This window comes from Coregonus lavaretus, assembly GCF_964263955.1.
Source record: "Coregonus lavaretus genome assembly, contig: SUPER_35_unloc_1, whole genome shotgun sequence".
Classification (NCBI taxonomy): Eukaryota; Metazoa; Chordata; class Actinopteri; order Salmoniformes; family Salmonidae; genus Coregonus; species Coregonus lavaretus.
Window position 1 is genome coordinate 2,455,017 of NW_028167181.1, and position 23,450 is coordinate 2,478,466.

Sequence of the window (23,450 nt, forward strand, 5' to 3'; positions counted from 1 at the left end):
CGCTCTATCGCCTCACCCTCTCTCTCGCTCTATCGCCTCACCCTCTCTCTCTCTCTCTCTCTCTCTCTCTCTCTCTCTCTCTCTCTCTCTCTCTATCTCCTCACCCTCTTTTTGTCTCTCTTTCTTCACTGGCTAAAGGCGTCCGTGTACATAGATACGGTTTGCTCCTAGCAGAACTCGGCTAGGCGAAGTGAACGTCTGTGCTCGCATACTACCTTAAAATACATTGGCTTGAAAAAAGCGGCAAAGAGTTTGTCCCTCTTGAGATGCAGTAGCCAGTACACTTCCTCAAAAGAGTCAGAATTAATCTAAGATAACTCAAGAAATCTGTAATTCATTTTGATGTTTTTGCAGAGGAGGTCCTTTTTTCATCTAACTAAGATGTTTGGTGAAGTATTTCAGAAGAATGTAATTTTTTTTTGAACTAGTCTGTCGTTGAATGACAACAAACACTTAATTGAAGAATGCCTGCTGTTGACCTTTTCACCTCACGAAGTGGCGTAGACTTCGGATACCGAACTTCGACAAGCCCCCCCTCCAAAAAAATGTGTGCGCTTGAACAGCCCCCCCCACACACACATACACACACAAAAAAAGCAGAATGCTGTCGGACACCAAAACGTCACAAAAACTTCACAAAATGTCGTCATAATATATGCGCGAAGTGTTTCAACTAGGAAGCATAAGGTAAGGTTAAAGGGGTACTCTTAGATGGTATCACTTCTTACATACCTATAGAGGAAGTCATGTAATACCAAGACTCCATTTTGTATTTGACCTGGACAGAAGTCTAAAATTGCATTTTCTCTTTCATGTGCAAAACTCCATTATTTACTAATTGAAGTCACAGTCTCAAGTCCCCTCCTGACGCTCCCTCTGAAGTAAAGGAATGCTCTCTAGTAACCCCGCTCCATACTGATGATTAAGCTTAGAACAATGGAAGATGTCTTTCTCTCCTCTCCTTACGCTTTTAAAACACACACACAACACACACAACACACACACACACACTTTTAAAAGGCCCATTTCCAAAGCCTGCCAGTCGCAGAGGCCCCAGAACGGCCATTAATTGTGTGTAATGGCGCCCAATGGTGGGAGGACAGAGGATTACTTTGAGAGTGAGATGATGGAGCGCCCGTGTCTGGCTTAAGCCAAAATGGCCGAATAAATCAGCCAGACCACAGGAAACAACAGGCATGTGCAGTAATGGACAGGCAGGGTATACCTGGGAAGTAATGCACTCTACAGCCACACAGAGACGGCCATTCACTTATAATGGTGCGTCTGGCCTAAGTCTGCCCTGGCTGGCAAAGGATTCTGAGGCAGTGGTGGAATGCAGAAGCATCCATCTTGCTATGACTGAGGATGGATTCAGCTGGAGTTAATGCATGCTCTCTTGAAAAGACTTCTCTGGCCTTTTTGTGAACTGTCATTGCCATAACTGCTTCTCGACTTGCATACACGCCCACACACTCACACTCATACACTCATCCTGTCGTACACATCAACACCGCCCTCCAAGCAGTCCTCCTTTGACCAGTCCTCCCATCACCGTTTCTCTCTCTCTACCTCCCTAGTGTGGTGTTTCCCACCATGCGGCTGTGTACCCCTCCCCCCTCGCTCTGTTTATTTGGGCTTCATTTTGCCCACTAGGCTGACACATGACAGCCATAGCTGCCTCTCTCACCTCCTCCCTCTCCCCTCATCCCCCTCTTCCTCCAGAGTTTGGACAGCTCAGCCTCTGTGCTCAGTCAAGCCTCAACGCCCCAGGGAGAAACTGAGCAACAGAGAGAGGAAGGGAGGGGCCGAGATAGAACAAGGGAAGAGAGAGTGAGAATGACAGAACAAGGGAAAGGAGGAGAGGGGATTGTGGGCAGACTTTTTTGTCACCCTCGCTCTCGCTCTCGCTCTCTCTCCCTGCCCCTCCATCTCTCCCTGTTTCTCTCTCTATCCCTTTCTACTCCCCCTCTCTCTCTCTCTCTCTCTCTCTCTCTCTCTCTCTCTCTCTCTCATCCCCCCATTCTCATTGAAGAGTGAGGGAGTGAAGGAAGGAGAGATGCGAGGTGGACCAATCTTTATTACAGCAGTTTTATTCATGCTGTTGACACGGTGTGATATCAATGTATGACCAGCGGAGTGTGGCAGACTGCATCGTCTGGGAAAGGACAGCCGCTCCGACGCTCAATACTCCTCCTCTAATGTCTACTCTTTTTGTTTTGTTCATCATAAACCCCCCTCCCTTCTGATATCTCTCCATCCCTCTCTCGCTCTCTCTCGCTCTCTCCTTTTTCTCGAGGTTAGAGCGTTGGGCCAGTAACCGAAAGGTTGCTGGTTCGAATACTGGAGCCAACAAGGTGAATTTTTTTTTATAAAAAAAAGCTGTCTCTGTGCCCTTGAGCAAGGCACTTAACCCTAATTGCTCCAGGGTTGCTGTACAATGGCGACCCTGGCCGTGACCCCACCTTCTGTGCGTCTCTCAGGGGGAGTTGGGATATGCAAAAAAAAAACATTTCCATTACACACTTGTGTGTAACAGGACAAATATAAGCATCCCCCAAATTATAATAATTTTTCTGTCCTCCCTCCCTCCCCCTCTCATGTCGTGCTCTGCTTTGATAGAAACAGGTCATATGAGACCCCTGTGACATTGAGAGGCTGAAATTGCCACGAACGCCCGCGTGTCACACACTGTCATGTGTGCGTGTGCATACGTGTGTGCGTGCGTGAGTGCATGTCCTCTCAAATTTATATTCCTTCTGTCAGAGCGATTCCGTTCATACCCCGGGGGTCTTTGTTATCCTAAACTCTAACCTCGGCCTGACATGAAACCCAGCCCTGAGATAACATTGTAGTCACCGCGATAAGGACACGGCCTTACACTAGACAACCTTATTCCCTATCTAGTGCACTACTTTTGGACGCTCCGTAGTAGTAGTAGTAGTGCACGATGTAAGACAGGGTGACATTTGGGACGCACCCCTGCTCTAACAGTGAGGCCTTTTCAAACAGGCAATTTGGAAGGACTCCTGAAATGGGATGCTTGAACGAGGTGTTGACCTGTACAGGTTTGGGGTCCTGTATTTGCAATGTAGCAAAAATAACGCAGCTTTATATTGAGCGGTTCCAGGGCCCTCGTACTTTGGCACCGTCGAGGGGGTTAATGGGGTATTGATTTCAAGATGCGTCCCATATGTTTTCTCCCACCCCTCCAACACCACGTCATTCTCACTGTTTAAATAGGACATTATATATAAACAGTTCTCTCAAAACCATGGTTTGATTTATGTCTCAAGGCTTTATGGCAAAACTTAGACTGAGCCTTCCTAAATTAGCTATTTATTTTGTCAAAGAATCCTAACATGTGGAAGGAAACAGTATAGTTTGTTATACCATTGCTGACCCTTATAATTTGGAGAGATGTAATGTTATAATGGTTAATTAGATGCTACTGTCTGGTTTCTGCTCATCTTGATAGCATTTTTAGCCAGATATATTTGCTGTATGGAATGATTTTTAGTATTATCCGGTTGATATTAGATTGAATGTCGGTTAACTGTTGAATTATTTTATTTGTGCCTGTGATCAGAATCATTTGAGAACATAAATATCTATTTGATCTGCTAACAGTATATCAGCACAATGACATGTTACTGTATGATGCATTTCTTCTGGTTCCAATATGTTAGAGGATTTAGCATCACATAAAAGATTACACATCACCAACCCCCTCTTGTATAGTTGAGTGGTTATGGGTAGCAGTTGGCTAGAATAGTACTTTTATAAGTGTAAGCCAAATCTATGGCGTAATAACGATTCTACAATAACCATTTCCCAACACATACCGAATCTACATTCTTGATGAACAACAGATGAAATCCTTATCCAAGATGAAAGTCTCCCATATTCTCCTCTTTGAAGCAGTAACACTATCTAACTCCATCCATTGCTTATTCTAATCTCATTCCCATTCAAAGTCTAATTAAAAACAACGATAGCAGCTCATTTATCCGACCGCTCGTCAAAGTGCTATTCGCAGGCACCGCCTGAACATATTAGCCCAATCGGTGGCTTTCACTCGATCAGAGCGCTCCTCACCGGGGACGGCCCTGATGTACGACGCTGTCACCACCGCTCTATTGTACCGCCCTCCTCGCCGCGCAACGCTCTCCACCCGGCGGTAATTTACAGCAGTAAACAATGTAGAGTGTAGATCTCTCTCTCTGTCTCTCTCTCTCTCTCTCTCTCTCTCTCTCTCTCTGTCTCTCTCTCTCTCTCTGTCTCTCTCTCTCTCTCTGTCTCTCTCTCTCTCTCTGTCTCTCTCTCTCTCCTCTCTCTCTCTCTCTCCCCTCTCTCGCCTCTCTCTCTCTCATTCCCCTCTCTCTTTTATTATCTTGCTCCCCCCCCCCCCCCCTCTCTCTCTCTCTCTCTCTCTCTCTCTCTCATTGCTCTGCACTCAGTCTCTTTTTATTTTAGATTCGTCTTCCAGCCTTTTCTTTTTTTAATGAGCTCTACGGTTATTACGGCAATAAATCAGTCCAATCGTTGTACTGTATAATTCAGTGTGTGTACTCCCACCCCCAGTAGCCCTGGGTAAGCCAACAGTGTGTCACTGTCAGCATAGCCCAGCACACTGTGTCGGCATGAGGCGGTGTGTGTGTTGGTGTTGGTGTGTTCCTGTTCTTTTCCAGTTGTTCGAGTATAAGGAAGGTAATTGGGTACGGTCTTGAATGGGTGCACCCTTGGATACAATCAGACACACACACACACACACACACACACACACACACACACACACACACACACACCATTACACCCACCCGACACAGTAACAGCAGCATCAGATCAATAGCCTCTCCCCTGCCTGGACGAGGCCTCCCATGACAGCACTATGATATGAGAGAGGGCCTATCGATCCACCAGCCAGTGCTTCATCTTCAAAAGGCCATCATTCCATTACCATTGATCAGAGAGGAGGTGTGTTTGGAGCGAGGGATGAAGAGGAGGCTAATAAAAGACTAATAAAAATGTAATGGGTAAAAAAGTGATTTCTAAAAATGAGCATTTAAATAATAAGCCAGGCTCCGGCGGGTATTGGTTTCTCTGAGATCAATGGAAAATTAATGCAACTGATCAATTTTTTAGACCCACAATGGCGTCTGCGTCTCCTGACCAGTGTATTAGCTACAGATTAATAAAAAAGGAAAAAGGAACCTCCCGGCCCTTGCTATTGATGTTCCTAGGCCTCCTTTCATCGCAACACATTCGTTCTCTCTGACAGACTAGCCGCAGGGGGTTGTGTTTCAGGGCTATGAAGTGAAATGCACTCTGTTGGAATGGATTGATCTTCAAAACAAAACAGCATCTAATATTCATTCGATGAATGCACAAAGGTTACCAATATCATTTGAATATATATGCCCTGGGTTTGAAGCAATGTCTGCTCTCTCTGAAAGCTAAAAGAGTTCAATGTACTGTGTTATAAAATGTTTCTTTCTTCTTTTTGTACTGTCACTCTTTCTCTCTATCTTTTATCTCTATCTCTCTATCCATTTTTTTGTCTATCAGTCTCTCTGTTGTAATAACGTTGTAATAACATTTTACGTTTCTTACTCCTCACAGCCCATTGGTGCCCTGAACCCCAAGAGGGCGGCGTTCTTCAACGACCGCTATGAATCCTGGGAGGACGACCAGGTGCCCAAGTTCCACTACGGAACCCACTACTCCACCTCCTCCTTCACCCAGATGTGGCTGCTGCGCATCGTAAGTTACCTACCCCCAATTATACCCAAACTATATCCACCCCACCTACACCCCGGTAGCCTAGCGGTTAGAGCGTGGGGCCAGTAACCGAAATGTCACTGGTTCGAATACCCGAGCCGACAAGGTGAAAAATCTGTCGACGTGTCCTTGAACAAGGCACTTAACCCTAATTTGCTCCAGGGGTGACCGTACTACTATGGCTGACCCTGTAAAACAACACATTTCACTGCACCTATCCGGTGTATGTGACAATAAAATGCCTCGCTTGTAAAGATAACTTGCCTTTTTGACACATTAACATTGCTAAAGACTTCTTTTGACCTCAATGGTTCAACCTGGTACATTTTAAGGTTAAATTAAAATACTAAATACCACCACGAAAAATGTGTATAGAATAGGATTTTATATCAACTGTTTCATGTAAAACATGAGAAAATAGGCCTACATTTTTGTCACTGTTTTATGAAAAACAGATTACATTTAGAAATGAATACATTATAGTTGCCACAAACCCGTCATGTTGAAATATTTACTAAATATTCATCATTAGACATGGAGCACACCTCATTGCAGCTAATTGTTGTTTTATAATTGGACACGGACGCATAAAGAGTCGGGTTGATTTATGTCATAGTGAAATATAGGCCCGATCTACATGCAAACTTATGCACAGAGGATTGTCCCTGGCTCGCCATGGTTATTTATTTACATTGCTGCTCGTAAAACAGAGAAGTAGCACGCCGAAGCAAAATTCATCATGTGTCGGATTTTCTTTCTGTGTGTCTGCTTTGCAACATAAGAGGAACTCTGAAATGATTTTTATTTGTAATAAGTTCAGCAATACGTATTGAATTTAGCTTTGTTTAGTGAGGGGCTATTATTCTGTAATCATTTTTTACGTCTGCTGCTGAACTACTCAATCTAAAGCGTTCATTAAGTTATCTTTCTCCCACGTGATCATTTTGATTGTGTTCTGTTATATTGATCACTGTATGAAACCCTCATACTGCCAATATTAGATACCATCACTCTTTCTATACCAACTACGGGGGACTGTTCTACCATAGAGGGAGGGGTTCTAACCTTCTCCCAGAGCCCTTGGATTGTCCTGTAATTGTCCCAGTAGCTCCCTATGGAAACAACCATTGATCCCATCACATCATTAGCTGGCTTATTGCTGGCTTATTTTAAATCCACTTTACCAAAAGCCCTTCAATTCAAGTGTCAACGTATGGACGGGATAGGAAGACCAAATGAACACTAGGACAGACCTTAAAAGGCCTGGGCCTGTATTCAAATCATCTCAGAGTAGGAGTACTGATCTAGAATCAGGTCCCCCCTGTCCATATTATCGTATTCGTTATGATCTAAAAGGCTAAACTGATCAGTACTCCTCCTCTGAGGTCATTTTGGTCTCTGTCCTAATTGTCCATGTCATTTCCTGTGTCGTTGTAGTAGCGTTAGCCTGGCTAATTGTGTCCTTCTCACTTGGGGGCTATTGTTTCGGAGGGACAGTCTATTGATCGACACAAGCAAGATTTTAGCGTGATTAGAAACGCACCAATAACACAACTCTATAGGCTTTACAGTCACACAGTGACGCTTGCCGTTCACTTAGTTAATTTCAGCGGTTTGTGACAAGAAAGTGTCAAGTAGTCAGACAATCTGTCGCCATTGCATTAAGGGTATTAGGTGTAAGATATTACCTTAAAAAGCAATTTACGTAAATGTAATGCTAGATTTGAGTGTTGTTGCAAGACAAGTGTTTTTTAGCCAATAGAAAATGCTATTATTTATTGGAATATACACATTGAACTGCAGTACATACACTGAGTGTACAAAACATTAAGAACACCTGCTCTTTTCATGACATAGACTATCCAGGTGAAAGCTATGATCCCTTATTGATGTCACTTGTTAAATCCACTTCAATCTGTGTAGATGAAGGGGAGGAGACCGGTTAAAGAAGCCTTGAGACATGGATTGTGTATGTGTCCCATTCAGAGGGTGAATGGGCAAGACAAAAGAGTGCCTTTGAAAGGGGTATGGTAGTAGGTGCCAGGCGCACCGGTTTGTGTCAAGAACTTCAACTCTGCTGGGTTTTTCACGCTCAATAGTTTCCCGTGCGTTTCAAGAATGTTCCACCACCCAAAGGACATCCAGCCAACTTGACACAACTGTGGGAAGTATTGGAGTCAACATGGGCTAGCATCCCTATGTAGCACTTTTGACACCTTGTAGACTCCATTCCCTGACTGATTAAGGCTGTTCTGAGGGGGTATACTCAGTGTACACATTCAGACTACTTTTTCTATAGTATAAAAACTTAATCATGAGGATGTGGGGTCAACTGTCATGTCCTCTTCTCCTTTTTCTCAAATGTACACTACAGCGTCACAGCACACCATTAGCAGGATATGTGGATAAATTATCGTTCTCTCCTTCTTCTTCTCTCGTTCTCTTCTCTCGTTCTTCTTCTTCTTCTCTCATTCTTCTCTCATTCTCTTCTCTCCTTCTTCTCTCGTTCTTCTTATCTCATTCTTCTTCTCTCGTTCTTCTTCTCTCATTCTCTTCTCTCCTTCTCTCGTTCTTCTTCTCTCGTTCTTCTTATCTCATTATTCTTCTCTCGTTCTTCTTCTCTCATTCTCTTCTCTCCTTCTTCTCTCCTTCTTCTTCTCTCCTTCTTCTTCTCTCATTCTTCTTCTCTCATTTTCCAGGAACCCTTCACCACCATGTTCCTCAACTTCCAGGGAGGGAAGTTTGACCACGCTGACCGCACCTTCTCCTCCGTGTCCCGAGCCTGGAGGAACTGCCAGAGAGACACGTCCGACGTCAAGGTAGCAACACACACATACACACAGCCACACACACCAAATACCACACACACACACATACACGCAAACACACACACTGCCGCCGCCTCCTCACAGTGGAGTTAGCTGCTGAAAGACAGACAGTGTATCAGCTAGAGAGGGCCTCTGCAGTCTGCACACTCCTCTGGACGTTCACACACACCGAGACCCTCAACACCTCCAGACCCTTCAGCAGCCTCCCAGTGTGAGGAGAAGCCAACACTGTCCAGACCCCAGGAGCCAGGGAACATACTAGTATAGGAGGAGGGGATGGTATCAGTCTCTAAAGACGGGTTACCTTTTAGTTGTGATAGAAGTGTTTTGATAAAATTATGGTTTTCTGTGTGGAAATAAACACATTTTAGTTTGTTTGTTATTGATGGATATCTATTGATTTAGATAGTGGAATCAGATTTTGCATATAAGAATATGTTGTTAATATGCTCTTCAAAGCTAGGGGGTCAAATGTCAACATTATCTTCCAAACATATTCCAAACAATCAACGTTCAAATTACACCCTTTTCGTTGAATTAGCCTAAAGCCTTCTCAAATGCCCCTCTCATCACCGGAGAGAGAAAGTGGCTAATCAAATGAGCAAACAAACACACTGGGCTAAAAACAACAACCCCACTTCCTCACATCTAAAACCTCTCCACTCCACAAAACCTGACCTCAAACTGAAGGTCGGCCATTTTACGAGGCCTCCGGCTTCCATGGGGTCGACCGGGGGAGGCCTGGTGTAAATTTGTCCAGTCTGAGGTGGCGGCACGGGGGCCGGTGGTCCCCTTCATCCCCTCACCCCCCATGGCCCCTCTTAACAAGGTGGGGTAAATACGGGGGGCTACCCCGCTTCACCCCTCTGCTAAACTCTCTGCCCTGGTCCCACCATTATGTGCAGTGGCCCCTGCTCTGCTGTGGTCAGAGGCCAGCCTCTGTGATCCCCAATCCTGTCCTGTCACGGGTCACTGCAGGGGCCGCAGCCCCAGGCCCCCCTCCCCCCTCGTACACTTCAACAGTGCACACACACTGACACACACACACACATACACACAGCGATGCCTTTGGGCTAAGGCAAAAGGTCAGGCGGGGTCAGGGGATTGTGGCCGGAGGTCATCACAGTCTCTCCTACGCTACAGACAGACTGGACTGGGGGCTATAACCTGTTATCACCCCTCCATGCACTGGGATACAAAACACACTAAGACTTTTACCCCTTCAGAAGGAATAGAGGGGTTCTTAGAGTTTCTTACAATAGTCCTGAAGCTAAAGCTAAATGGTATACTTAGCATGCTAAATTGATACATCTCATTTGTAACTCCTCTTTGTTAACAAGGTGAATGAGATCATCCATGCGAGGAAAGTCGCCAGAAGGTTATTTTGACTGAGCTAAACTAAACTCAACATGGAAGCCGTGTTATTGAGTGCAGGGTTGAGCCTGGACCTGTGTGTTTTGATGTAGAGTGGAGCTCTTGTGGTTGATCCACTGTGACAGGTCTAGACTGAGACTAGATTCTCTCTCTCTCTCCCTGGGCTTTCGCAATCAAGTGTTACCGGTAATGCGAGCCATATGTTTCATCATTGGAGGCAAAGTGCAATCAACCGTCAACTCCTTCCAACTCCCCCAGCCACCACTCCACCCGACCCAGGCCAAAAGAGCAGGCCAAGTCTACATTTGAAACAAGATGGCTGCCTGTACTCATAAATGTTTTAAGAGCGTGGGTCACTTGTTAAAGAGGAGGGTTGGGGCCTTAGAGACCCAAACTGTAGATGAGGATTGGTCTGACCTGCCATAGACCCAAAGCCCAGTGGAGAAGGGGCCCAATGGGCCAAAGGTTCAATTCAAGGTTGACTGAAGTAGCGGAGGAGGCAGGGAGGAGACGGGGCAGCGGGGGGAGGAGGCGGGGCAGCGTGGGGAGGGTAGAAATCAGGATTAGTTTGAACCTTTGATCAGTAGTCTCTGAAGCTTTCATGGTAGTATGACATGGATTGGTTGTGATGACCAAACATGTGCTTGGTTCTTTCTCTCCTGACTGACCTCCCCTCAGGTCCATCTGTAGGTTTGGATATGTGGTTATGGACTGACACAGGGTGTCTCCCTGGCTAGCTACCGCCCCATGCCTCGGGTTACCACACACACAACACATCTAGAGGAAGTGAACTCACTGGCTTCCTGTCTAATCATGTATTTGTCTCCATACTGTTGGACGCAGTGAGGACTGTTCTCAGGTTTGAGCTTGATTGATGGATTGATAGACAGTCTTCCAGGGATTCTGTGTGTGTGCGCGTGTGTTTTGCGTGCATGTGCATGCATGCGTGCAGCCTTTACAGAACATCCGATCACATGCGCTGACCAGTTCCCAGCCACTCCTACCTGTAGCCTGTTTGCCATTATGTATTTGCATGTCAGGTTGTCATACACAGCCGTGTCACAAGAAGACAAGGACATGACAGATGGGTGTTGACTCTGGTCTAGTCATCCCTGATGTCAGAATGTCACCCTGTCTCTGTCTCTCTGTCCATCAGTACAGTGACCAGTCAGCAGGCCCAGTCACACTGTGTTCTGTCAAAGAGTTCAGGGTCTTGTTCATTAAGTCATACCGTAGCAAAACCTAGGCACTCCGTTTTGTGTCAACTGTACACTTCCCAGGAGACGGTTTAACTGGCTCAGCTCTAGTCAGACAGAACTGGGTTGTGTTCATTAGGGTTAGGGTTACACATATTGTAGCAAAACGTTTTGCAACTGAAAAAAACCAAGTGTTCCTTATTGGACTAGTTCCGTTTCGGACAAGTAGTACCTCCCCATCTCACTCTGTTTTCGTACGTTTTGTGCCAACTGAACACGACCCAGGAGACATTACAAGACAACAGCTCCTCAGCGCTTTATTAACAGGCTATTTTATTAGGAGTCACTCACTCACTCACTAGCTGTTGTTTTATAGTGGAATAAAATTAAGAGTTATACTTCTATTGTGGCTTGAGTCTTCATAATTGTGGTGCTCTGTTTATGTATCTGTCATATGCTAGCTTTGGATGTATCATTTTGAAATACGAGTGCTCGGTCCATGCGTAAATCCATTGTTCAATTCCCTGTTGTGGAATATGGCAGTAGTTAATGTTTGACACTCGTTACGTTGACTGGTAGGTTCAGTATATCATAAGGGGGAGATGAACGCTGATTAAGCACTCGATTTACATTTGGTGTCATGCTATTGTTTCTTCAACATATCAGGAGCCGCCAGGAATTGGGATAATTCAACACATGCTTACATTGACCAGTCTCGCCAGTTAGTTACCCTTGCCCACACACACTCCTAACGACATTAGTGTTTTATTTATGTTTGTGGGATGGCAAAGATTTATCAGGATATGTTTTGGTTCACCCCATAATCTAAACATTTATGTCTTTGTATATGAAGGCATTTCATACACATTGAGGCTGAGCTATGGTTTGTTAGAAATGAAGCACGGTTTCAACAAAAGTTGATATCCTCAAGGTCTTAACATTTGAGCTCTTCAGTTTACACAAACGTTAATGTTTTTTGGGCCCATCTTTCAATATCATCATTCTATAACGAAGTATTAAACTGTGCACAGACACACAATCACATTCTGGTGAGTTCTGTGGCCTGTCGTTCATTCTACTCCTACATAACATCCTTTGAGAAGCATAGAAAATAGAATATCATATTGGAAACCCCAGTGCGCGCACACACACACACACACACACACACACACACACACACACACACACACACACACACACACACACACACTAGGTTTTGATGCCTTTTATCAGAGTGCCTGCCTGCAGTGTGGTAGCAGACAGGCAGCAGATGAGCAGTCTGAAATGTAATTTCCATGAGTAATGGCACAGCTCAAGTGTTGCGACTAGCGTCTGACTAGCTGTCTGAGGGACGACAGTGGCAGTCCCAGATTAAAGGACCTTCCGCTCACACACACACACACACACACACACACACACACACACACACACTCATATCTCCACTTGCATTCTAAATGTACTTTACACAGTGGCTTCTCTCTCTCTTTCTTTCTTTCTTTCTTTCTGTCTTTCTTTCTGTTAATTAACTATCTCTGTAAACTGTAGCTTCACACTCTGAAGGTCAAAGTCCCCTGTTCTTTATACCTGGCTGTCATGATGTGGATACTCTGTAGTCACATATTCTAGTGTAGTGTAACACACACTGGGACTGGAGGCTTTTATCTCAGAGGATCTTAGCAGTATTATTCAAATTAGAAAATGGCTTACTGTAATAGTGTTCTCCCTAATTAACTAAAAGTGTTCATTTATTGATAACAAATATTAGACAAAACTATTCTAGAATGTACTATTTACACTAACAGTACATGAACATTAAAGCACTTTGTGAAAGGACGGTTCAGGTTGCCTCTATAGTGTGAATTGGGCGTTAATGTCCCACTTCTTCTTCTGTCTGTCTGTCTGTCTGTCCAGGAGTTGATCCCAGAGTTCTACTACCTCTCTGAGATGTTTGTAAACGCCAACAACTACAGCCTGGGAGTGATGGATGATGGGACTGTGGTGTCTGACGTAGAGCTGCCGCCGTGGGCCAAGACCCCCGAGGAGTTTGTACGCATCAACAGACTGGTACGTCACACACACATATGCAGTTATGCACACACACACACCCACACACACACATAAACACACACACAGCACTGTCTTCCTCACATGTCATCAAACCACTCCTCTGAAGCCCTGTCAAGTCCCTACCCCTCCTCCATGCTAGGCTAGTTTAGCAGGAAATGCTAATGAAAAGAGACGGTGAGAGAGTGTTATTTCCTGTCCAGCGCCGTTCCCTTCCTGTTACCTGAGCCTCCTGCTCCTCTGACATGGCTCTGTCTTTGGTAACTCTGCTGGCAAAGCAATCTCACATTTCTCCAAGGGGTTATTGAGGAGGATGATGTAGTGTCCTGTTTCTGATCTCTCCCTCCTGTCCCCAAGCACACTAGACCTGTGTATATTTAGTTGATGTCAGAATGACTGTCATAGTTTTATAGCACCGCAGTGACTGCAGTCGCCTCCTACACACACGGAGAAGCAGCAGAGATTGTGCTCAAGATTAGATATCTCCTCTCTCCTGTTTCAGAAGTTCCAGAAGGTCAAAAAGCTCCATATTTTTGTGGTGTCATGCTCAAACTGTTTAAACCATTGCGTTGAGAATACTGCGCTGAAGATTGTGAAATAATGAACGTCTCAAATAGTCTAATGGCTTCCTCCCCTCTCTCCTTTCCCGAAACAAGGATTCACATAAACCACTTCCGACGATTGAGATGCTCTCCCAGATACATATTGCAGAGCTAGTAACCATCAAGCTGTCCAGCCCTGCCATATGGTTTGACGATACTACTACTGGCATGTCTTTTAGGACCTAGATACTTCCGACCTCTCTCCAGTCTCTGCCCAGTGGTGGTAATGAGTACTGATGAGGTAACAGGGAAGGCTGTGCTGTGGTGATCAGGCTGTGCTCTGTGACCTGTGTCGTGATGTTAATCAGGACGCTGATAGGACCCAGCCCCTGTCATTAATCACACAACCTGAGGTGTGACACACCAACGCCACAGAGATGGCTTTTGGGGGGGGGGGGGGGGGGGGGGGGAGTTGTTTCGGGAATCACTCAGACACACATACACACATTGCTGTCGTCGATGTACTCACACACATGCACATAGACTCATTGCCACACACTCACAGATGGACAGACCTGTGTCTGACACAAACACACACACAAACACATAAGCATGTACACACACGCATTTCCCACATTTCCTTCCAGCTGGGTATGCTATCCCCAGTCAGATGGCCTGGCTGTGTGGTGATTGGACAGTTGGACATAGTTCTGCTACAGCAGTGTGTGTCCTGCTGTTCTGATCTACAGTGTGCTACTGTCTAGTGGACAGATGATCTATGGAACAGGCTGTTACTGCAGATGGTACAGTAGGTAGGCGGACCACTGGAGCCTACAGTTAGTTGGTGGCCAGGGCAGCGTTTGGCTGGCTGACAGTTTGACTGCCGTTAACTGGCAGTGCTGTAAGGTGCACTGCTCTGTGACACTGTCTGACTGCAGCCGTGGGGGGATTCAGTGAAGGGGTCTTCACATGAAACTCAGATGTCCTTAGCACGTCTTAACGGTCCCCCTACCGCTAAGCATAGCAGGAACTCCCAATGTGATTTAAGTTCTGATCTCTTCCATAGAGTATCACTGAGCGTGGTAATCAAATATGTTTCTTGCTGTGATTCAACTATTGTGTATCCATAATGGTCTCGTTTCCCTTCACTGTAATTCCCGTGGTGCTCTGCCCCCTGCAGTGCAGAGGCAATTATGCCCAACCTAAAACAGCCACACACACACACCATTACAGTGCAGATCGATCCAGCACTTTGTTTCTCTCCTCCACTGTGTGCCAATCCAGCCGATATTGATCCATCCTGCACAGCAGAGCAGCTCAGCAGGTAGAGTAGAGAGCAGGTGGAGAGAGGGGATGAGTTGAGGTGCTCCTAATAAACACAGGGCTCAAGGCTTTGTGAGAGAACACACTGGAAGTAGATCAAACCATAGTTGAATTTCATTGCCTACTTATTTTGGTAATCTTTGTTACATTCAAATTCAACAATTTATAGTATCAGTTCTCAATAGAAAAAAGTATGTAATCTGCATAGATGAAGAGCAGTGTTTCAATTATCTGTTTAAACTATCTGTTTTCACGTCTTTTGTCTGGACATCTAAATGCATTTCCCATTAATAATACCTCAGTAGGAACAGAAGTTCCTTTAGTTGATGTGTTCCAGTGGGACATCATATGGTGACGGAACAGATATTATTGCCCACAGGGACAGAGCTGTCAGTAGTGTGTCTGTGGTGTCTAGAACAGCCCCACTCCCCAGCTGTAATGGAATATCTGACAGGCCAACACACCTGGAGCTACTGAGACACACTGTCCCTCAGGAGAACAATTAAAGATATTGTTCTCCATCTTGCTAAATGTTATTTCAAATGCCATTTCTTTAAGACTGTGTTGTGTGTAGGCTAGATGTCACAGCAGGTTTCCCTTTACAGTTGTCGAAAAAACAGAGGAGGACATTGACATTGACATTGTATCAAAAACACGTAGGTGTGTCACAAGATCAATTACAACTCCAATAACATGGATAATGTCCACCGAAAGAGAAAGGAATGCAAGTTAGTTTTGATCTGTAATGAACATTGAGTGTCTTGAACGCTCCTGGGCATAAACCCTCTCATTCTAGAGAAGAGGCCCTCCTCACATACTGCCACCATTAGAGGAATTTAGTCCCATCACCCTGGGGAAGGGTGGGGGGAGAGAGAGAGAGAGAGACGGGGGGCGGACTGGGCTTCCCCTCATGACTGATAGCTGGCATTAGAGGGTTCAGCTGGTTCCTGTAACATTATGAGAGAGAGAGAACGACAGCGGGAGACTGAAAGAGATGAGCAGAAATAGAGAGGCTGAGATGAGAGGGGGAGAGAGAGATGAGCGGACTGAAGGAGTTAATGGGGCTGTTTGGCTCTTTTAGCTCGTTGTCTGCTCCTAATGGCCCAGCAACACCAGTCATAGACAGCAGGATGGAGGGAGGGAGGGAGGGAGTGGGAGAGAGGGAGAGAGAGACTGAGTGCCAGAGCTGCTATGCTCGTTAAGCACCATAGATGATTAACAGCTAATTAAAGCCCAATCTGGGAAGGCCATTAAACCCTCCACACGGTGAAGGATTGTAGCGCCACGTAAAATGGCAGGTTGTTTTTCCGTTTTGCATGAGGGAGAAAGGTAGTGGTGTGTGTGTAGTCTACAGCTTGTGCAATGTTTTTGTGGTGTGTGAGTTTTTGTTTGTGAAATTAGCCTGTATTAGTGTCCATATGTGAAGATGTAGGCCTAATTTATTTTAAATTGAGTTAAGGAGAACACAATGTGTTCTAGTGCCATTTATTTTTGTATTTGCATCTTGCTGCTGCATCTTGTGTGCTGAAGTTTTGTAGATGTGTTGACAGTATTCTGCAGTAACCAACCAACCAACCCCTCCACCACCCCTCTACACCTCAACCCTCCACCAACCCTCTACACCCCTCTCCACACCAACCCTCCACCACCACCACCCCTCTATACCCAAACCCTCCACCACCCATCTACACCCCTCTCCAACCCTCCACCACCCCTTTACACCCCTCTCCACACCAACCCTCCACCACCCCTCTACACCCCTCTCTACCCCAACTCCTGTACACCCATCTCCACCCAAACCCTCCAACACCCCTCTAAACCCCTCTCCACCCCAACCCTCCACCACCCCTCTACACCTCTCTCCACCCCAACCCTCCACCACCCCTCTACACCTCTCTCCACCCCAACCCTCCTCCACCACCACCTCTCTCCACCCCAACCCTCCTCCACCACCAACCCTCTCCACCCCAACCCTCCTCCACCACCAACCCTCTCCACCCCAACCCTCCAACACCACCACCCCTCTCCACCCCAACCCTCCAACACCACCACCCCTCTCCACCCCAACCCTCCACCACCACCATCTCTCTCCACCCCAACCCTCCAACACCACCACCCCTCTCCACCCCAACCCTCCAACACCACCTCCCCTCTACACCCCAACCCTCCAACACCACCACCCCTCTACACCCCAACCCTCCAACACCACCACCCCTCTCCACCCCAACCCTCCAACACCACCACCCCTCTACACCCCAAACCTCCACCATCACCACCCCTCTTAAACCCAACCCTCCACCCCACTGGCTCCCCTAAACACGGCTCCTTGATTGACCCTGGCTTATACAGCTCCAAGATTCATTACCCTCATTGTAAATACATAGGTTTGGGATGTACCCAGGATTACTGGGATTTTTAAACAGGCCCACTGTGGAGAGACCATGTCTTTACCTTAACCATACACACACACACCCACACACACACACACATACCGATGGACACGCGCACACACACACACTTTACTCTGGTCTTGATGTTGCGTGACACAGAGATCAGGGGCGATTGTGTTTTACCACGGGGTCGGGGGAGAGGTTAAGAACTTGATCCCCCCTCGCCAGATAACTAGACGTCTCTGGTCACTGTCATGTTTCACCAGCATTCCACAATATATGACGAATACCCTCTCTGTCCCTCTTTCTTTCTCCTTCTCTCTCTCTCGCTCTCTCCTTCTCTCTCTCTCTCTCTCTCCTCTCTCTCTCTCTCTCTCTCTCTCTCTCTCTCTCTCTCTCTCTCTCTCTCTCTCTCTCTCTCTCTCTCTCTCTCTCTCTCTCTCTCTCTCTCTCTCTCTCTCTCTCTCTCTCTCTCTCTCTCTCTCTCTCTCTCTCTCAGATCTGTTTATGATTAGGGGAATAGCAGGTGATCATGTGCTTTGGTTTAACCGGCCACAAGGGTTACTAGTTCTACGAGTCACAAACATGCCCAACCTCGAAGTCGACTATGTCATGATCTGATAGATGGTTTAATTTGATGAATATTTGAACTTGATGAGTACATATTTCCCCTTCAGTTGATTGTACTCCTTCAGTGTGGCTTCTCTCACTCATCTAACCTCTTCTAACTCTGCTGACAGCTCAGTAAACCACACGCATGGGAAAGGACCGTAAGGCCATAAGAACATGACGCTCAGACCTCTTTATAAAGATCCTGCTCAGCAGAAGGACTGACAGAAACATCCACTAAACCACCCAGAGAGAGAGAAATGTATAGAGGGAGACCCCACTCAGAAGCTGCTTGGTGGGTCAAACCAGTTGACTGATGGAACAGAAGCTGACAGAGACAGAGTTGAACACAGGTCTGCACTACAATCACACCACGGCTTCTCCTAGTCCCTTTGGAAGTGTCAAATATCCCTCAGGCAATCCAACAGCCTACAAAAACACTCCCCTCAGGTAACTGGAAAAGATGAGATGATCCTCCTCGAAAGTGCTCATCTTCTCTGTGGAGTGCCTGTTGAAGGCAGCTAAATACTTTAGTGTGAAGTACAGTAGGGAGCCTCACACACTCTCGTACGCCAGCGGTTGGCTGTGGCCTACTACGCCAGCCAGCCGGGATCAGTGAGCCAACCTCAAAAGCATGGGCCTGGCCGTGCTGAGAGACGAGAGCCACTTTAACATGACCCACATCATGTTCCTCACAGAGACCCCATAACGTTACCCACTCTACTCACTGTCATTCTCTGTCGAAGCACTGAGGTCTGTCAACTCAATATGCTGACAGCCCCTCACGCAAAGTGTGTGTCAACATATGGGACAAGGCCATTATCCAAAATGGTTGAAGTCTATGAGCATGTGAAAGAGAGGGGTGGATTGGGGGTGTTTTGGTGTGCTTGAGTTGAGCTGTGTGTCAAACAGTTTTTTCTTCCTATCAGGGATTTTGAAGTGATGTTTGCTTTGCTGATCGTATCATACCCTTGGTAGATTTATAGCGCTCCCCCTACACAGAGGTGTCATCAGGGCTGTGGGAAGTGTCAGAAGGAAGGGATGGTGTGTGTATGTGTTCTTTCCCACACACCACCCCACCAGGCTACTCTGCTCCTCTGGTAAGACCACCGGCTACACAGGGTCAAAGTTCACCCATGTTTACATTCGCCTCTCATCCCCACAACTCTCTCTCCCAATACAATCAGGCACCAGCCGGGGACACCCGTGATGCTCACTCACTCTCGCTCTCTCCCAGGACCCCCAGAGGGACCGCTGTGAGAGTTGAGGTTAGCCGCTAATACCGCTATCTGCTAACAGCATAGTTCCTGAGTTAATGTGAGTGAGAGCACCGAGTTAGCCCAACGTAGCGTTAGCCTAGCTTAGCTCTGATCCATCCAACCTGCATGGGAGTCTGTGAGGCTACAGTATAACAGTACAGGACCTGCGGCAGGGTGGGAACCAGCTACAGAGTCTGGTCAACGTCAGCCAGCGCTCTCTGAAGGGATATTGTCATATGTGAGGGCAGACATGTTTACTGTGTGCTCTGTGTTTTACGAGCTCTAACCCCTCCTCCTCCTTCTCCTGCTCTCTCCTCCTCATCTTCAGTGATGTAATGGAGGAGGCTGAGGCTGAGGGAGCCTGAGAAATTGCATGATCTACGGCAGCTGACACACTCACTCGCTAATGCTGTCTCTCTCCTTCTCTCTTGCTTCCTCTCTCTCTCTCCCTTCCTCTCTCTCTCTCTCCCTCCCTTCCCCTCTCGCTCTCTCTCTCTTCCCCTCTCTCTCTCTTCCCCTCTCTCTCCCATTCCCCCTCTCTCTCTCTCTCTCTCTCTCTCTCTCTCCCTTCCTCTCTCTGTCCCTTTCTCTCTCTCTCTCTCTCTCTCTCTCTTCCTCTCTCTCCCTTCCTCTCTCTCCCTTCCTCTCTCTCCCTTCCTCTCTCTCTCTTCCTCTCTCTCTCCCTTCCTCTCTCTCTCTCTTTCTCTCTCTCTCTCTCTCCCTCTCCTCTCTCTCTCTCTCTCTCTCTCTCTCTCTCTCTCTCTCTCTCTCTCTCTCTCTCTCTCTCTCTCTCGCTCTCTCTCTCTCACTCCCTTCCTCTCTCTCTCTCTCTCACTCCCTTCCTCTCTCTCTCTCTCTCACTCCCTTCCTCTCTCTCTCTCTCTCTCACTCCCTTCCTCTCTCTCTCTCTCCCTCCTTCCTCTCTCTCTCTCTCTCTCTCTCTCTCTCTCTCTCTCTCTCTCTCTCTCTCCCTTCCTCTCTCTCTCTCCCTTCCTCTCTCTCTCTCTTTCTCTATCTCCCTCTCTCTCGGTCCATGCTTGGCCTGGCAGGAGGCTTTCCTGCAGCACTGCAGTTTTTGCAGAGGCTTTCTTTCTCTTCTATTTTCCCCCTCTCCCTCATTACCCTCTCTAATATTCCATCTCTCTCTCTCTCTCTCTCTCCCTCTCTGGGTGTTTGAGGTGGATTGTGGGACAGGTGGTGTCTTTACCCCCCCCCCCCCCCCCCGCTCCGTCCCCCCCGCTCCGTCCCTAGCCAAGGTGTCCAGTCAAGCATGCAGGAATTAATGTTCCGCACACACACACACTACACACACACTGACCCTCATCTACACTCAGGTCTGCATTTCAAAGACGTGGCGTTTGACAAGGACGTCAAGTTTAGGTCATCCATCACACAGGGCTCAATGACCCCCAATATCAGCTCCCCATCCTCCTCTACAGACATCAATCCCCCAGTCGTCTCTATTCACTCTACTTACTATGCTCTCATCTCAGCTCATCTCGTTTGCACTTCTCATCACAAACCACCTTCCTGCCTGATGTGGAAGGTCATCACAACTTTATTAACACTGGAGCAGCTTAACAAAAGTCGTGTTTAAAGGTGCAATTATTCATTTCCATTAGCTCTAATTGCACATGATAAATCGGTAGCGATCTACAGTGAGATTCGATGGCGGAAATTCAACTGAGAAAACCTCAAATAATAGACTTAAAATAATTTTGTCCATATCTGCATGGAAATCTTAAATCTGTCGTAATTCTGATTATTTTATTATTCCAGTGTCCCAATCTCTACTGGATAGAATTTTACTGTTACATGTTTATTTTATTCACTGTGTAAAGATATTGATTGCATTGCTAATTGGTTATGTACTGTGGAAGTCTCTCTCTATATATTTATCTTAGAGGTTTATTTTCCATGTGAAGTGAACACAGCTGTTTGCCGGTAATGGACGTCCGGTAGTGGTTCTTCCATTCATACAGTTGGCTCTTTTTACTCTATCTATCCTCTAGTCTATTCAATGGCACATCCTGTAGAAGTCCAAACCATTTACATCAGGGGATAAGTGTAAAAGCTATCCCAGCTCAAGAGGCTTTAGATTGGGGTAGAACTTCAAATATAGCCTGGGGCTTCTGTTTTTGGGAAGGCCCAAATAGCATACTTTCTCAGATTTGTTATTTAAACTCCCAGAATACAGTGTACGGATTCTCTTTTCACCATTTACTGAATTTATGTTGATATCCAGCACCTGCTCAAAGACATTTAGATGTCTGTGTGAAATTGTTTTCTATTTATACTTCCACCACCAAAACACATACTTTCTTTTTTTATACCCCTTTTTCACCCCAATTTCGTGGTATCCAATTGGTAGTTACAGTCTTGTCCCATCGCTGCAACTCCCGTAAGGACTCGGGAGAGGTGATTGTCTTGAGCCGTGCGTCCTCCGAAACACAACCCAACCAAGCCGCACTGCTTCTTGACACAATGTCTTAGACCACTGCGCCACTCGGGAGGCTTCCAAAACGCATACTCTGCTCTTTATTTATTGTTTTTTTTTCTCCCTCATCAATCTACACACAATACCCCATAATGACAAAGCAAAAACAGTTTTTTTTTTTTTATGTTTGCAAATGTATTAAAAATAAGAAATTCTTCTTGGGTATGACACTACAAGCTTGGCACACCTGTATTTGGGGAGTTTCTCCCATTCTTCTCTGCAGATCCTCTCAAGCTCTGTCAGGTTGGATGGGGAGTGTCGCTGCACAGCTATTTTCAGGTCTCTCCAGAGATGTTCGATCGGGTTCAAGTCCGGGCTCTGGCTGGGCCACTCAAGGACATTCAGAGACTTGTCCCAAAGCCACTTCTGCGTTGTCTTGGCTGTGTGCTTAGGGTCATTGTCCTGTTGGAAGGTGAACCTTCGCCCCAGTCTGAGGTCCTGAGCACTCTGAAGCAGGTTTTCATCAAGGATCTCTCTGTACTTTGCTCCGTTCACCTTTTCCTCGATCCTGACTAGTCGCCCAGTCCCTGCTGCTGAAAAACATCCCCACACAATGATGCTGCCACCACCATGCTTCACCGTAGGGATGGTGCCAGGTTTTCTCCAGACCTGACACTTGGCATTCAGGCCAAAGAGTTCAATCTTGGTTTCATCAGACCAGAGAATCTTGTCCTTTAGGTGTCTTTTGGCAAACTCCAAGTGGGCTGTCCTGTGCCTTTTACTGAGGAGTGGCTTCCATCTGGCCATTGTACCACAAAAGCCTGATTGGTGAAGTGCTGCAGAGATGGTTGTCCTTCTGGAAGGTTCTCCCATCTCTACAGAGGAACTCTGAAGTTCTGCCAGAGTGACCATAGGGTTCTTGGTCACCTCCCTGACCAAGGCCCTTCTCCCCCGATTGCTCAGTTTGGCCGGGCGGCTGCTCAAGGAAGAGTCTTGGTGGTTCCAAACCTCTTCCATTTAAGAATGTTGGAGGCCACTGTGTTCTGGGGGACCTTCAATGCTGCATAAATTTTTTGGTACCCTTCCCTAGATCTGTGCCTCAACACAATCCTGTCTCTGAGCTCTACAGACAATTCCTTCAACCTCATTGCTTGGTTTTTGCTCTGACATGCACTGTCAAATGTGGGACCTTATATAGACAGGTGTGTGCCTTTCCAAATCATGTCCAATCAATTTAATTTACCACAGGTGGACTCCAATCAAGTTGTAGAAACATCTCAAGGATGATCAATGGAAACAGGATGCACCTGAGCTCAATGTCGAGTCTCATAGCAAAGGGTCTGAATAATTATGTGATTATTATTATGTATTTTTTTGTTGCAAAAATGTCTAAAAACCTGTTTTTGTTTTGTCATTATGGGGTATTGTGTGTAGATTTATGGAAAAAATTTAATTTAATCCATTTTAGAATAAGGCTGTAACGTAACAAAATGTGGAAAAAGTCAAGGGGTCTGAATACTTTCCGAATGCACTGTGTGTTGTGTGTGTGTGTGTGTGTATATGTGTGTGTATATATATGTGTATATATATACACACTACCGTTCAAAAGATAGGGGTCACTTAGAAATTAGAGTGTCTAGTTTGAGAAAC

At 46.2% G+C, this 23,450-nt stretch overlaps 1 protein-coding gene across 1 annotated transcript in view; it reads left to right on the top strand.

The window, feature by feature from the left end:
• The window catches only part of LOC311109993 (lipopolysaccharide-responsive and beige-like anchor protein), a 164,653-nt gene that overhangs the window by 78,978 nt on the left and 62,225 nt on the right, over nucleotides 1-23,450 (top strand). Inside the window, exons 8-10 of the mRNA XM_084188507.1 lie at nucleotides 5,620-5,760; nucleotides 8,478-8,597; nucleotides 13,088-13,240. Coding sequence (XP_084044633.1) covers nucleotides 5,620-5,760; nucleotides 8,478-8,597; nucleotides 13,088-13,240 — 414 coding nt within the window. The remainder of the gene's footprint in view (nucleotides 1-5,619; nucleotides 5,761-8,477; nucleotides 8,598-13,087; nucleotides 13,241-23,450) is intronic.